The sequence below is a fragment of the Python bivittatus genome, unplaced genomic scaffold (genome assembly GCF_059951505.1).
Source record: "Python bivittatus isolate LINGU-HERP-01145 unplaced genomic scaffold, Pbiv_v1 ctg000020_np1212, whole genome shotgun sequence".
Taxonomy (NCBI): Eukaryota; Metazoa; Chordata; class Lepidosauria; order Squamata; family Pythonidae; genus Python; species Python bivittatus.
Window position 1 is genome coordinate 78,061,104 of NW_028277030.1, and position 15,050 is coordinate 78,076,153.

The 15,050-nt window shown below is 37.1% G+C and overlaps 1 protein-coding gene across 1 annotated transcript in view; it reads right to left on the reverse strand.

Moving 5' to 3' along the window:
- The window catches only part of SYNE1 (spectrin repeat containing nuclear envelope protein 1), a 246,712-nt gene that overhangs the window by 56,162 nt on the left and 175,500 nt on the right, over positions 1-15,050 (reverse strand). Inside the window, exons 110-116 of the mRNA XM_088142170.1 lie at positions 14,460-14,614; positions 11,712-11,859; positions 10,162-10,256; positions 8,225-8,459; positions 6,156-6,350; positions 3,536-3,661; positions 2,584-2,739 (exon numbers count right to left, since the gene is read on the reverse strand). Of these exons, the coding sequence (XP_087998296.1) occupies positions 2,584-2,739; positions 3,536-3,661; positions 6,156-6,350; positions 8,225-8,459; positions 10,162-10,256; positions 11,712-11,859; positions 14,460-14,614 (1,110 nt within the window). The remainder of the gene's footprint in view (positions 1-2,583; positions 2,740-3,535; positions 3,662-6,155; positions 6,351-8,224; positions 8,460-10,161; positions 10,257-11,711; positions 11,860-14,459; positions 14,615-15,050) is intronic.

A 15,050-nucleotide genomic window follows, 5' to 3' on the forward strand; every position in this document is an offset into this window, starting at 1 on the left:
GAGCTGATTAAAAGATGCAAACTAGGAGTGAGTTTGTAATCCTGGCAGGTTATTTAATTTTCCATCATATCTATAGCTGTTCTCTCTTGCTCTTAGATACATGGCTGAACCTTTTCTATGCATTATCTTAAGGTGCAGGGCTTAAGATCTCGAAACATTACAGTGATTTCAACTGGATTACTGATAGAATCTGCCCATCTTGGGTCATTATGGGCTTTGGATTTTTGAGTGGCTGAGTTTATCCTGTGGGTTTTAAGCAAGTATGTTCGTTTTTAAATAAGTCCTGATCCAGAGGCATTGGGGACATTCTCGGATAGTTGAATATTAAGGCCATGCCAGGGACATATTATTGTAATTCTTGAGCAGTGCCAGAAACTTCAACCAGCAACTCCTTCAACTTCTCTAGCTTTACTAAGGTATCACTCTGCTGTGTGTGTGGGAAGCTTTTGTAAGAATTAAGAAGACTCTGCTCTTCTTCCAATATTTGGGAAAGATCTGACTTTGGTACAATTGTTCTTTGAGTGATATCTGGCAGCCTTGAGGTTGTAAAAGAAGAAAGCTCTTATTCTGACAAATGAGGCATAAAATCCTGGTTATAGCTGCCTGCTCTTAAACGTATTTTTTCTTTGGCATTCTAGACTATTTAAAACTAAAAGTGGTAACTTGAGGTCCTTAAAATGTCTCACTAGCACAATTTGGAATTTCAATTAAAAAACTGTCATCCTAAAAAGCATCTGGGAAATGAAATAAGTCTTAAAAGTTATTATTGGTCTCTTGTAACCATTCCACTTATCTTCCAAATTAGTGGAATAAACAGAGGTTTATGTAAACCAAAGTTGCCTTACTTTTGTGCCACCCTCCCTGTTTACAGTCTATTGTTTTCTTAAGCAAACTCTATTTGTACGAAGCAAGAGTTGTCTGGAGTTATCCATATCTGAAATTATAGTTTTCTTCTCTGCCAGTTTCTCTTGATGTCTTTATTAGATGTTATGTTATGCTTGATCCCTGAAATTAAACTTCTTTCTTTTAGTTAATTCTGTATTAATTGGACTTGATAAATACTTAAACATTAAGTTCTCTAAACATTTCTTCTCTTGGTACTGCAAAAAGCATTCCACAAATATTTTTAATCTGGCAATCTTATTAAATACTGTTTTCAGTTGTTCAAATATTGAAAGCACAATATGAGCAATAGGCAAACAGTATTTAGCCATCTTGTTTAAATCAGAGAATCACCTTCTCGTGAGAGTGAGCAAAGCTGGAATAGTGTTTAATCCCTCTTCATCCTCTAAAATGTTGATATTATTGTCATCAGGATCACCCTATTCGAATACAGAACAGAGTCTAACTCCTGGTAAATTTGTTTGGCATAAAGTAAAAATCCAGGAAGTTTACCTGATTTGTCATTTCTTTGTGTTTAAATATAACTTCTATCTTCCATTTCTTAACACACATGAGCAGCTGAAATTTAGAGCGCTTCCTGCACCTCTTCTTTGCAATTGATTCTTTAATTACTGCAATTGCCCCCACTGAGGATTTTTAGATGTTTTGGTTTTAAATGTTTTAGCTTTGTTTTGGACAATTGAATAGATCTATTACCCCTCTTAAGGGTTTCAACACTGGTTCTTCTGGATCCAAAATCAAGGCAACACTGAGATTCCATTCTCAAATACACTAGGTCAGTGTTGTCCAAACTTGGCCACTTTAAGATGAGTGGACTTCCTCCCAGAATTCCCCGGCCAGCCATGCTGGCCAGGGAATTCTGGGAGTTGAAGTCCACTCATCTTAAAGTGGCCAAGTTTGGACAACACTGACCTAGGTGAAATCTCAGGTAAATGAGGTTTCAGCAGACCCAGTGGTAAATCAATATGGTAGCTGCTCTTTGCTCTCAGAGCAGTAGAATAACATAGCATCATGAAGCAGCTTTGAGGGGGCATATGCACTTTTGTTGAACGGAAACATCCTTTCAAAGCAGCCGTTTTAAAAATGTTTACAAGTAGAGAAAGCAACCTTAGCAGATATAGAGCGCAAGGACTTGATCTGCTCGCTTGGAATTTTGGCACCAGCAATATACAGGCATGTATGTGTATTTGTGTGTGTGTGTATGTATATATATGGAATGTCTCAATCTTTTTAAGGTGAACTCAAGTGAGTGGAAAGTTGGGAAAAGGCTGAAAAAGTCCCCATTTTCTTTCCATACTCTTAGTAAGGCATATTTTCCTCTGTTAAGAAAACAAACCAGGATTTGTTGGGGCAGGTTTTTGGGTGGGGATATTTGGCAGGCTGGAAACTTTTTATCAGTTGACTTGTAACTTTCATATTAAGAATTTTTATAATTATGCTGTAATCTAATAAGAATGGCATTCTGATTCTGTATTTATTACATATATCCCAATTTACCACTAATAAGATTAAGGAAGTATAACAGGTAACTAGTACAATTCGTACCTGAACATTCAAATCCAGGCTTACCATATTTAAACAATGCTGTATCTCAGCAATGGCCTAATAGTCTGCATAAATCAGACTGGCCTAATGGGAAAAATGTTATTTTTGTATTTTTTGGTGGTAACGTTACTGTACCTGGTGGCACAGTTCTTCCCATTGTCTGTGCAACAATTCAATACGCTCGTTAAGCACTGAAATGTCCTCTGCGCTAATATAAGTAGACAGGGTCTCTTTTAATAAGTTCAGACGAGAAAGATCATTGGTCCATCCCTCAGCAGCACTCTCTAGTTCCTGTATTGGAGAAAGAAATTCTTTGAAGTATATAGAAGTAAGTATATATTTATTTTGGTAATTATGTACAATACTGCAGGGAAAAATGAAAATTTTAAAAATTCAAAATGAATAATTATGATGAACAAAGCACTTTTCAGCCTTATTTTAAAAAGAATGCTTGATGTTTTGGTCTACTTCAAATGCATATGTTACTGCTAATTACTTCCACCTTAGGAGAAGATTGGAATCTGCTTTTTCTGTGGGCCCAGCTGCATTACATAGCGGAAACATATATCTGCAGCATATTATACGATAAAAAATTACACTTTGTTTGGTAAATTGTCTGTAGTATAGGTCAGAGTTTAGGAAATATACATATATTTTGGATGTAACCCTCACCCACCTATAAGGATAAGGGAAAAATAATAGCTTCATAAGAGACCTTAACAGAGGAACTTGATTTAAAAAAAACAGAACAAAACAGAACGTATACTTCCACTCTTCTCTGTTCAAATCTGGCAATATCCAGATAACTGTTTTTAAGGAAAACTTAAAACATCTGGATTTTTAATATTGTATACAGCATTAAAAATATGGCAAAGGTAAGGCTAAGAATGACCTTGTTCTTCGGCTTTTTAAAAATATTCCAGGCTTGATAGAATCAGTTACTTCAGTGCGAATATATTTGTCTGTAAGTTACCTGTTACTGCATGCATAATACAACAAAGTGGAAAGGATCTGTCTTGTTTGCTTTCTATGTTACCATGTTATATACCTCTTTAGGGTTAGACTGCATTACGCATTAGTACTGTACCTTGCAACGAATCTGCTCTGCATGGAGCTCATCATGGTGGTCAGGTAATGGCTGGGAGAGCTTCTTCTTCAAGGATTTTAGCTTTTCCAAGGAATTTGATATGCCTTTTTCACATTTCTCCCAGTCCTGAAGGGTAGAATATAAATTTACTGTCTCTCGATTGAAGCAAAGGAAGAACAGACAAGATGGATCTATATACCTAACAATTTGGGGTCCTCATTATTTGTTTCTGTTTCTCAGAAATTATTCACTTTTCTTGCCACGTCTGCAATATGGCATTTTAAAGACTTCCCACATTCATCAAATTTATAAAGACTTATTTTGAACAAAATTCCAATCTGTCTGAAATTTATACTTATTTACTTGTGGCAATAAGCATGTCTCTAAACATTATATAATTCTATCCCAAAAAACAGCCAGGGTCATGCATGCACACATTTATACATGCATACCCATATATCAAAAAGGTGTTTTGCTTAAAACCTCTATATGTGATGGACTGGAATGGAGGAAGGGGGGTGAAAACGGTGCTCTCGTCTCCAGAGCAACGCTCTGGAGATAAGTGGAGAAAGCTGGCGCATCCCTAAACATTCCAGAAGATAGTAGAGACTTGTGCCTGGGAACTACTGGTCAGTCTGAGAAGATTCTGTAATCAAGCGCTAGCTAATAAACCTTGCTGATTGAACCTGCACAGTCTCCAGGAGTTCCTTGGGCTAGGCCTGACACTATATCTCTTTCTCTGAAACTGGTCATTTTATTCCTCAGTGTTATCTATTGTTTCTGTTCTGTTGAAAACAATGTTTATGCTTCATTCATAGTCAATGGGAGGAATAATTTTGTCAAATTGAACCCCAAATTCAAGTAGTTAGACTCTGAACTGGTTTGTTTTGCAAATAATGATTATACTGACTTCATATTCATCAAGTAGATGTTTTGCTGGTTATTGCTTTCTAACCATTCATTCATTCATACATATACAGGTAGTCCTCGGGTTACAACAGCAGTTGGTATTGGGATTGCCATTGCTAAGCAATGTGGTCATAAAGCACTCTGTCACATGACTGCATCACTTAGTGATGGCAATCCTGGTTGCCACTGTAACCCAAGGGCTCATGGGTTGTTAAGCGGGAAGAGGCAGGAATCCTAGGTAAGGAGTGTGGGGAGGTTCACAGGTGCCATGTGGGCGTGCATGTGTGTGTGTGGGCCAGTGGAGGCTGTAGGAGGGCTGGTGGAGGCCATGGGAGGCCTGGTGGAGGCCTCGGGTAGGCCGGCAGAGGGGTGCTTTGGGGCAGGCGCACAACAGAGTGTGGGCAGGCGGGGGGTGTGGGTGGGTGCACAATGGAGTGTGGGCAGGCAGGGGGTGATCACACTCTGTAGGGAGAAAAAGCAGTGGGAATGATTTACTGGAGTGACTTGCGACCTTCCCTGCCAGCTTCCCCATTGACCTTGCTTGTGGGAAGCCAACAGGGAAGGTAACAAATGGCAATAATGTAATGTGGCTTGCTGCAGCGTTGTAATCACAAGCCAGGCACCCAAGCACCTGGATCATGATCATGTGACTGCAGGGAAGCTACAATGTCCAGAACTTTGAGGACTGTCATAAGTCCATTTTTCCTGCACTGCTGTAACTTTGAACAGTGGCTGAATGAATGGACATAAACTGAGGACTACCTGTAGTGTCAAAATGAGTCAGGGTTGTCAATATAAATGTTATTTAAAAAGTATTGTGAAGGTTCAAAATAATATTAAAGGATGCTAGATTGAGAGGGCATGAATAAATAAGCATAATATCAGTAAAGATTGCTTCAATCTCTTCCACTTGTTTACAGCTCTACTGTACTTACTGATGCCCAATATATTAAATAACATCACAATAATAACAAAACAGCAATAATAACAACACTTCTTTCTCTCCCTGTAAGCCCAAATGTTAATTCCTGCCCCTTGAAATATCTGCATTTCACATAAAGCCTCATTTCTACACTCTGAAATTTCTTACTTTCCGTAATTTCATTACGTGTCTTGCTTTTTCCCAGCTGTAAGCCGCCTGACACATTCTATTTTTTGGTTTGTAAATTGCTTTACAAATTAAAGCAAAGATTGTAGAATAATGTTTTTAAGGGCAGGAGTTAATGTATAGAATACGTATAACGTTCAATGTACCTTTAAAGTCTTGACAGTCAAACACTAACAGCAAATAAATAATAAAATAAATAGGGAGGATATATTACTACATAAGCCAGGGGTCTGTACCCTAATTTTAAAGGATGAGTTCTAGGATGTAGTTGAAAAATCAGGTACTAATGATGCAGACAACGCATGTACTTTATGCCAAAGAAACACAAACAGTATACAGAAAATATGATTTGTAGTGCTGTAGGTCAACCTTTGGCAACTAGGTCTTTCTAAATCTATCTTGTAGCCCAACTCATTCAGAAGGCAGTAGGTTGGGGAAGGTTGCCATAAGGAAGATAGTTATGATCCCACAGAATCAATCCAAGAGTTTTATCTATTTACATGTAATATGCAGCAAAAGCAGGCAAAGTCAATGACCTGGCAATTCAGCTTTTCACAGAAGTAGCCTTATTTGATTTTCAAAGATGAATTAAAATGAACGTACTTTTAATAGTAATGTAAGCTGCTTTTTCTGTTCTTCAAGTCTGAGGTTTGCTAATTTCCAGCGCTCTTGGATTTCTGTAAGTTCCTTCTGTAGAGATGCTTCTGTCTCACCATCAGCACAGAGTAACAGCTGTTTTCCACCTTCCACTGTTAAAATGTAGCTCCCTTGTTGACGAAGAAGCACTTTCTCTTTGAGCTGGGAAGACCAATGACATTCCAGAAATGTTACTCTACGTAATACTGACAGATGGGCCAGTCAGTAGTATCCTAAATCATAGGATTAGTATTTTTTCCCCAAGGAGGATTTTTAAGCTTTGCAATAATCACTTCTGTATGAAAGTAAAGGCATGTAGTATAATGAAACTTTTCAGCAAGTATCTCATCTGCTGTTACTGTGCGTATTTTTCCTCTTTTGTTCCTTTCCTTTCTTTTCTTCCTCTCCTGCTTACGAACTCTTCCCTACTATTTTTTGTAATTTCCCCAGTATCTTCTCTTTATTTTCTGGCTTTCTCCCTACACATGTTCAGCAATACTTCAAATAATGAGAAGAAGATTAAATTTCAAACTTATAATGAAATGTGTCAACGTAATAAGTGTAAAATAACTGAAAATCCATATCCTGCTTCATAATGCTTAATAATACCTGACAGCTTCCTCTTTGCAAAGCAGTTTGATAGTATCTCGAGAAAAAAGCCAGACAGGAGAAATACATATTTGTATGAAATGGTAGAGATGCCTAAAGCAAGAAAAGTCCCAATGATAGCATAGCTTTTATGAATAATTCTTAGGAATTATTCATGGTCCTAAGCAATTCGTATTATTTGCCCAGTATGACAAAGTTTGAAAGATAATCTTTCAGAATATATATAAGCACAGTGTCCAGGAAATATTAAATAAAATCTTCCTCGAGGTATCTACAATGGACATGTCTATGTTATTCCCTTGCAACAATACAGAAGTGGTTTGCTATTGCCTTCTTTTGCAGGTTTTTTTTGGGGGGGGTGGGGAGTGGGAGGGCTTCCCGGCCTAGTCTTGGGATTTCCTCATGTTCTTCCATCCACTAAATAAGGTCTGATCCTGCATGGCTCTTTTCCAAGGCGGTTCAGCAGGTCACAAATGGTGCTCTGCCTTCTAAATACATGTTCTTTGGATCCTGACAAGTTTCTAGAGCTTTAAAAGCAGAGAAAAGGGACTGATTCCTTGTAAGACCAAAGGAGACTACGAAGTCTGATGGAGAAAGAAATTTCTTACTTCTGTCAGGATACATACATCAAGGGGAGGCTTATTCCACAAAGTAGATTTGACACCAGTTGTTAAAGAGAGACAAATACCTAATTCCACTACTACTCTACCTTTAAGGGTGGTACATGTTCAGCCATGCAAAGCACAATATCAGAGTGGCCCATGTTAAACTATTAGTTGGAAGTCCAAGAGCCTCTTCTGACATTATGCCAAGACAAGATAAGTAATTTCCGGTAATGAGGGCTAACCTTTATTAGAAATTTATTATTTCTTTTCTTAAACACAGAACGCACAAGTAACAGTATCCCCAATCTGTATGTATACCAAAAAGGCAAGATGGGAGATGCAGTACTCTGATGCACCTCCCACCAATGCCATATGTATGTGTAACACCAACACATGTACAAGAAGGACAGGGCTTTCATAATGATGCCTTTTTCAACCCTCTCCCTGACGCCACTGGGCACAAGGAATGCCACAGGACGTAGGAACACCTAGCGGAACCTGGCTGATCCCTAAAAGCTAAGCAGAGTCAGACTTGGTTATTTGCATGGTAAAGCACTGGGAAATCCTTGGGCTGTAGGCTAGATTGAGAGGTTGAAAAGAATAACTGGAAGAAGGCAATAGCAAACCCTTTCCTTACTGTTCCAAGAAAAATACACAAGCATATTATGTGGGCATTAAGAGTCAAGCTCCACTGAGAAAGTCTTTACTTTGCTTAATAATTGCAGTTATTTCCTGAGTAAATAAGTACAGTGAAATACCTAATTCTTTCTATTAAATGCTACCAGAATCTGTTTAGGTTGAAAATGGCCTGCCAATAGTTACCTGCATTTCATCCAACAGGGCTCTAGCTCTCTGCAGTGGGATAGGAACACTGCCCAGCCCACTTACTGACTGACAAGTCACTTCCACCAACCACTTGCGTAGTTTCTCTGCCATCTCTCTGTATCGTTGCCACTGGCGAATCTGACTGTCAATGATGCCCCTCCTCTGCTGGGCTCTACGAATTACTCCTTGCCACTGATTACTGAGCAATGCCAGTTTCAAATTAAATTCATCCCTAAAAGAAGGAAAGACACAAAATATAGTTTAGTATAGAGATAAGATCAGCCAAACAAAATCAGCCAGAGTGGCTAACAACCTTGATGAACTGATTTCTATTACTGTATTGCCCAGCATTTGGTTGTTCCATGTTCCCTTTGAAACAGTCCCACTGAGAATTTCTAAAATTAATTTTGTAATACTCAGATGGAAGGTTTGCCATAGTTTCCAAGCAGGTGCAAAGAGCATTTATAATTTGCTGTTCAGCTAACTAATGTGGACAACCCAATCCATAAAGCAATAATTAAAAAAGGAATCTTTTGATAAAACAACGTGCTAATGTTTTATGTGTTAATCTGCTAAAAATTAGCTTTTTGTGCTAATTCAACAATGCATAGAAATCTTTGTATACATCAGTGATCTGAATTAAAGAGCGAGTTGAACATATATTTCTTTCTGTGCTCCCTACCATATTCAGAACTAAAGCCAGAATAACAGTAAATTCCTAATGCATAGTTGTTTTATCAGATACAATCAGATTGTATGAGAGTTCAAGAGCTCTGCTTGTACTTGTACAAAATGTTCATGGTGCCTATGTACAACCTGCCCCTACTATTTCCAAAAGCCTTACAAATTCATACTACCCATAGCAGGAAATTGAAAGCAGCCTCACCAGGCTTTTTAGCTTTGTGAATCTTCACGTTAGGGAATTTCTCTCTCTATATATTGGAACCAACTGTGGGGTGGGGTAGGGCTTAGTATACCTGCCTGCAGCTGGTTATCACGAGGTCTGGGATCTGGTGGCTTGTTGGGGAAACTGGAGAACTTTGAATCTGGTAGATGCTACAGCTATTGAACACACAGGTAGGGAACACAGCTTCCTCTTGTAAGACTATCAGTGTGGAACGGAGCGAGATCTACACCTCTGTAATTTTGCATATTTATAAATAGCTGCTGGGAATATATATATATTTTTTCAGCTGGAGGACAAGCACCTCTAATCCATCCAAGCATTACTGATCTAATTCCAGGTGTTTAGGGTTGGGAGTGGAGCAAAATCTTCCATATAATATACCTGTTTTATCTCTGCATTACTCCTTCCATAACTTATAGAGATTCATTTTCAATCATTAAAATGAGATCCTCCAGGACCCCCAAAACTCACTATTTTTCCTCTGGGGATCTGATATCAATAGCAACACTATTAAATTGTTAGAACTGAATGCCTATAATTAATAGTGATTAAGGCTAACTAATAGCCTTAATTTCTGACATTAATATGTCAGTGTCACTCCGCAGTGAGATGGGTGGTGACAAATTTGAAATATAAATATAAATAAATAAAAATTAATATTGCATTTTTGCTAGTGTGAGTAATTTTTTCCAGGGAATTCATTGGAATTTTTTTCACTTTTTTTGTGCCGAAAACAGTACTGCTAATACAAATTCTTATGTACAAAATAAGGGAAACAAAGAACAACAGCTACAGCTAAAATCCATATTGACTGGAGGTGAAAACACGGAATATATGATAGAAAGCAAGTGTAATATTAATGATAACAGTCACGTAAAGTAGAAACTCACCTATAATAATCCATCATTATAATGTGCTGATGGTTTGGGGTGAGTAAATGCATATTATATAAAGAATTTCAGAAAGGCAAAGCTTTCCAACATACAACAGATGGAACATCAGAATGTTTTACAATGCACATCCTTACCTGTCATCTACCTGCCCTTGCTCAAGAAGGTTCTGGCCATCCATGATTATGGAATGTAAAATCTGTTGGCGACTAAACATCTCTGCTTGGAACAGCTAAGGCACAAAAAGTTTTTAAAAGTGAATTCCAAATGAGCTAAACATCATGAAGTCTTTGACTCCAAAATAAAAGTTTAATCTTTCTAATATACTCAGGACATGTGATATAATATATGATACATATTGTTTTTAGATGGATAGGTAATTAAAGATGGTGTAGACAATTTTTTTAAAAAGCAAAGTAGCTAGTTATAGGTTCATTTGGTCTACAGTACAGGTTTATAAAACCTGAATAGCTAATAAAGACATGAATTAAAGTAGTCTATTTTAATGAGACTACTGAGTATATTTTTTGAAGTTACAGAGAATTAACAATAAATTAACATTTATTTACATTAATGTTAAATTTTATTTTGCATATATGACACATAGGTAACACAGATACAAATATGTAATTTACAAATATGTAATATTTCCCTTTTTCTTCATAAAATTAAAGGTATATACTGGTTTGCACATTCAGAAAAAAATAAGCAGAAATATCAAAGTAAAAAGAAAATGCTTGTAATTTATGAACAAGATATTTTTTCCAACTTTTTACATGGCTGAGCATTCATAGATACTTTTTATGTGTGCTCTCCACAGCTTTCTGGTGGCAACAGGCTCCATTTGTTAGTGTTTACCTCTTGCAAAGGAGCTGGATAAAAATCCAGACAGAGGCGGCAAATGTATGTACAACGATAGCCTCACTCTGCCTGTGAATGGCTCGTTCTTTTCTTACCAAGCTTCCACGTGCTCAGGTGAATGTCTGAATGGGTCTGATGTCCAGACTTTGCAGTCTACTGAGCCATTATTCATTATCCAAAATGAAACAGAATTTAATCTTCCCAAATTAGGGGAGTTCTTATATTCAAGTAACCACAGACTCTCCCAACTTAGTTTTAGACTTTTCTGTCATGAGTTTTGCTGTTTATCTGTTTAGCTAAATGTTGCTTCTTTATACTGAAAAGACTTACCTTTTCTATTATGAAACAGAGCTTATGGAAGAACATCTGCCCCTTAGCTCTGATATATGAATTGGTGACCGTGGGCTAACTCTAACTCTTTTACAAATTGAAACACTCCATCAATCTCTTTCTTCTAATTGTTTAAATTTATGTTAGCCTGGAACAGTAATTTACTTTTCTCCTTTTCAGAGGGGGAGGGAGGTAAGAATTTTTAGTTTTGAACAAGACACTGATTTTTCACACACTTATTTCTTGCATACATAGCCTGCTATTTTTGGTGTTGCATTTGATCTGATAATTGATGTATCTCAAAAAGAGCCATCTCTACAAACACAGATGTGTTTTATACCATCCAATATCAGTGTGTGTCTATTCCCTATATGACTCGGCTCATGAACACAGATCAAAATATGTTTGAACAAATCAGTCCTTATTACTACAGTTCCAGTTCACTGACAATAAATACAGAAGTTGATACTTCAATAATTCCGTCATTACAACTTGCCTCATGCGCCCTCTGCTGTTCTAAAAGAAGCTGGTAGTTTCCTGAAATTTCTGCAGCCAGTTTCTGCTCAGTTTGAACCAAGAACTCCATCCAGGTCTCACATTTTTCTAGGAAGGTCTGTTGCTGCAGCATGAAGGACTGTAGCTTACTGCAAGGGTAAAGAGTGATTCAATACATATCTGAAAAACAAACTTATGATGGTTTCTAAAATAATTCATACCTGACCTAAACAACATTACTGAATTCCTCATCTTGAATTTAAAAAAAATACATTGACTAAAAAGAAAACAAAGAAAACAAATTCAGTATAAACACACACATTTTGGGCTATCTATTTCTTTAATTTTTAAGTTAGTAAACCTGTTTGCCCCACTTAAAACTTTATTTTAATTCATAAAGAAAAAAAAATAACAAGAACTTTTATTTTGCAAAGCACACTCTGTTTTTAATTAATAGATTATTAAGTGTATACTCAATAAAGAGAACATTCTCTGGAGAAATTAAATAGCAGTAATAATTAAACACACATTTTTATTTGTCACTTCTATAAACTCTCCTTTTTACCAGCTTTTTCTTCCTTTCTCCCTTTGTCTGGGTTCATACATTATGTTAAGCCACAATGCGGCTTGTTTGCTTTTGGCTAAGCACATTGTATTAATGGAGCCATTGTAGCTTGTAATCTCTGGATTATGTTTTAGCAGAGTAACACAGCCAACTGTGGTTTATCCAGTAAAATATTTTAAAAGAAACCATAGTTGAGTGTAGGGATTAGACAATCTATTTGTGACAAGGACCACACTTCGTTTAAGGCACAGTAGTAATATGGTGAAATAATTAGAAGGAGCAGATCAAAAAGGTTAGGGCTGTTTATTTTTCACTGGGATTCTTTTCACAATAAATATAGTCTCCAGTTTAAGAACGAGTTCCGTTCCCAAGGTCTGTCCTTAAGCTGAATTTGAATGTAAGCTGGAGCAGTATTATTGTACAATACTGTATAAGTAGTATTGTGTAATGAACTCGGACCATTGCACATTTAACTCAAATCATTGTGTATTTAACTTGAATTTTGCTACAATAGGCTCCGTTCTTAACTATGAGTCATCTGTAACCTGGGCGTTCTTAACCAGGGGACTACCTGTATATGCCTTAAGATTACCAGATCTTAAAATGCTTTTTTTAAAAAATGTATTTTATAAGAACTAAAAAACCCTTAAAATTGCATTGCTGAAAATAGTGATTTATCAGTGCACTTCTGCAGCACAGTTTTGGGCACCCTGGGAACTGCAAAAATGGAGCAGCCCATGCTTGGTCTAGTACAAAATATGAATCCAGGCAGGGACTCTTCTTTCTTACTGCAATTTGGCTATCCAGACCTTTGTGGTATCATGGGTATTCCAAAGAGTATTCCCTGTCTTTTCTCTGTGCCTCTGCTCTCTAACTCAAAATCTCTGCCTGTCTAGCCATCAGCTTGCTTACTTCCCTTGCTGGGCGAGGAGAGAAGGCTTCTTTTCCTCTCCAGATGCCCAACAAAGGTAACTGACTGCTGAAGGAAAAACACTGGCCCTCTCTCTTTCCTGGGTATGCAGAACATGTACCAATAAAGGCAAAGACTTTCCCCCTTGTGCACTCTGATCCCAGAAGAAATGTGGCTGTTATCTTTTTCTCATCAGCTGAAAACTGATGAGATTTGTCTTACATTTTATTGCCTTTTAGCAACAACTTGTATTTTTATGTATTTTATCTGTTTTTAAAATATGCAATCATATTGGCTTTCTTTATATACTGTTCTCATATCTGTTGGATGGAAAATGGTGTCAAGGTAGATTCAAAGGCATTGTAAGCAAATCCTGGGGCAAAAGCACCAATTCTTCATGCTTCACATATACATATAAAATGCATGAACAAATTATTTGGCAGCTCATGGAAAGGGTTTACCCCACTACCTTCTAGCACTCCCTTCTAGCACTGAAGATGTTACCTAGTCGGGTAATGAAACGTTTGTAAGAAAACAACCAAGCTCAGAGAACCCCAAGGTCTCCACAGCTGATTAGCAGCAAAAGGTATAGATGATAATGTTCTTTCTCCCCATAATGTTCATACCTTGATGGCCTTATTCTGTTGTACGCAATTTTCCTACTGTGGCAAGGATTTTTCATTACTAGTGATCAGGAGGCTAGTAAGTACTAATTAAAGCCAAGAAAACAGGCAGGCAAGCAACTTTAATGAGACCAGAAACTGCAGAATCGTGAGATGCCCTGCTGGCTTCTTGATGACTGAAGAGATTATTCTGCAGATTCGAGGCCAGCAACACTCTCCTCTGGATAATTTTTACAGAGACACCCATCTCTTGTTTGAGCTATCTGACATTTTATATCTAATCTGCTTTACTTGTTTGTCTCATCTAATTGCCTTGGGAATGCCAACTGGCTTTTGAAAAGCAGGTATACAACAACAATCTTTCAGCCAGTCAAGTAGATACATCTAGATTGTAATAAGGTTCTTGGCAAGATAGCCTTAATATATTCTTAGTTTTGCTTCTGGACCTTTTTTTGATCCATAGTGTGGTAATTCTGCAGCGTCTTGCTTGAAAGCATATAATAGAATGAAGTAAATTTTTACATCTTTCTGAACTTTATGCAATTCTAGAAGTAGACTGAATATTAAGATTAGAACTGTTAGCCTGACAATTTTGCTTTATTAAAACTCTAATCTGTGTAAATTACACTGTTTTGTAAATATCAGACTTACCTGAATCTTTCAGTAGTTTGTGAAGAAATCACTGACCAACACCTATTCAGATTTTGCATCCTTTTGATTTCTTTATCGTTTAGGGGTAGCCTATACCCCAGCTCGTTCAGACGATCCAAATCTGGTGCCATGCTGCTGAACTTTAACATCTGGCACTGTAAAGTGATAGGAAACAATGTTTCTGAATAGTTCTAACTGCCATATTTGTAACTTGAAAACATTATTGTGAAATATTTATTTTATACTGGAATACAGTTTAGATGCTGGGGCCTATGTTACAATAATAAAACGTATTTTATTGTATTTTATTTTATGACTTATATAGCCACCTATATTGTAACCATTACCATGGGGAGCTCACAAGCCAAGCTTTGTTTAGGAGAAAAAAAGTAACAACTGTTCCCCTTTCATTTTTTTTTCCAAGAAGATTGATTAAAATGCCTGATATTACTTACACACGCACACAGAATGTTAATGTATTTTTTTATTAATAACACATTTGATCTCTCTCCAAGGAGTTCAGTGTAGCAAACATGAGACTATTGCTTGGAATACATCTCGAGAAAAAGTTTTGGGCTCTAACTGTGCTAA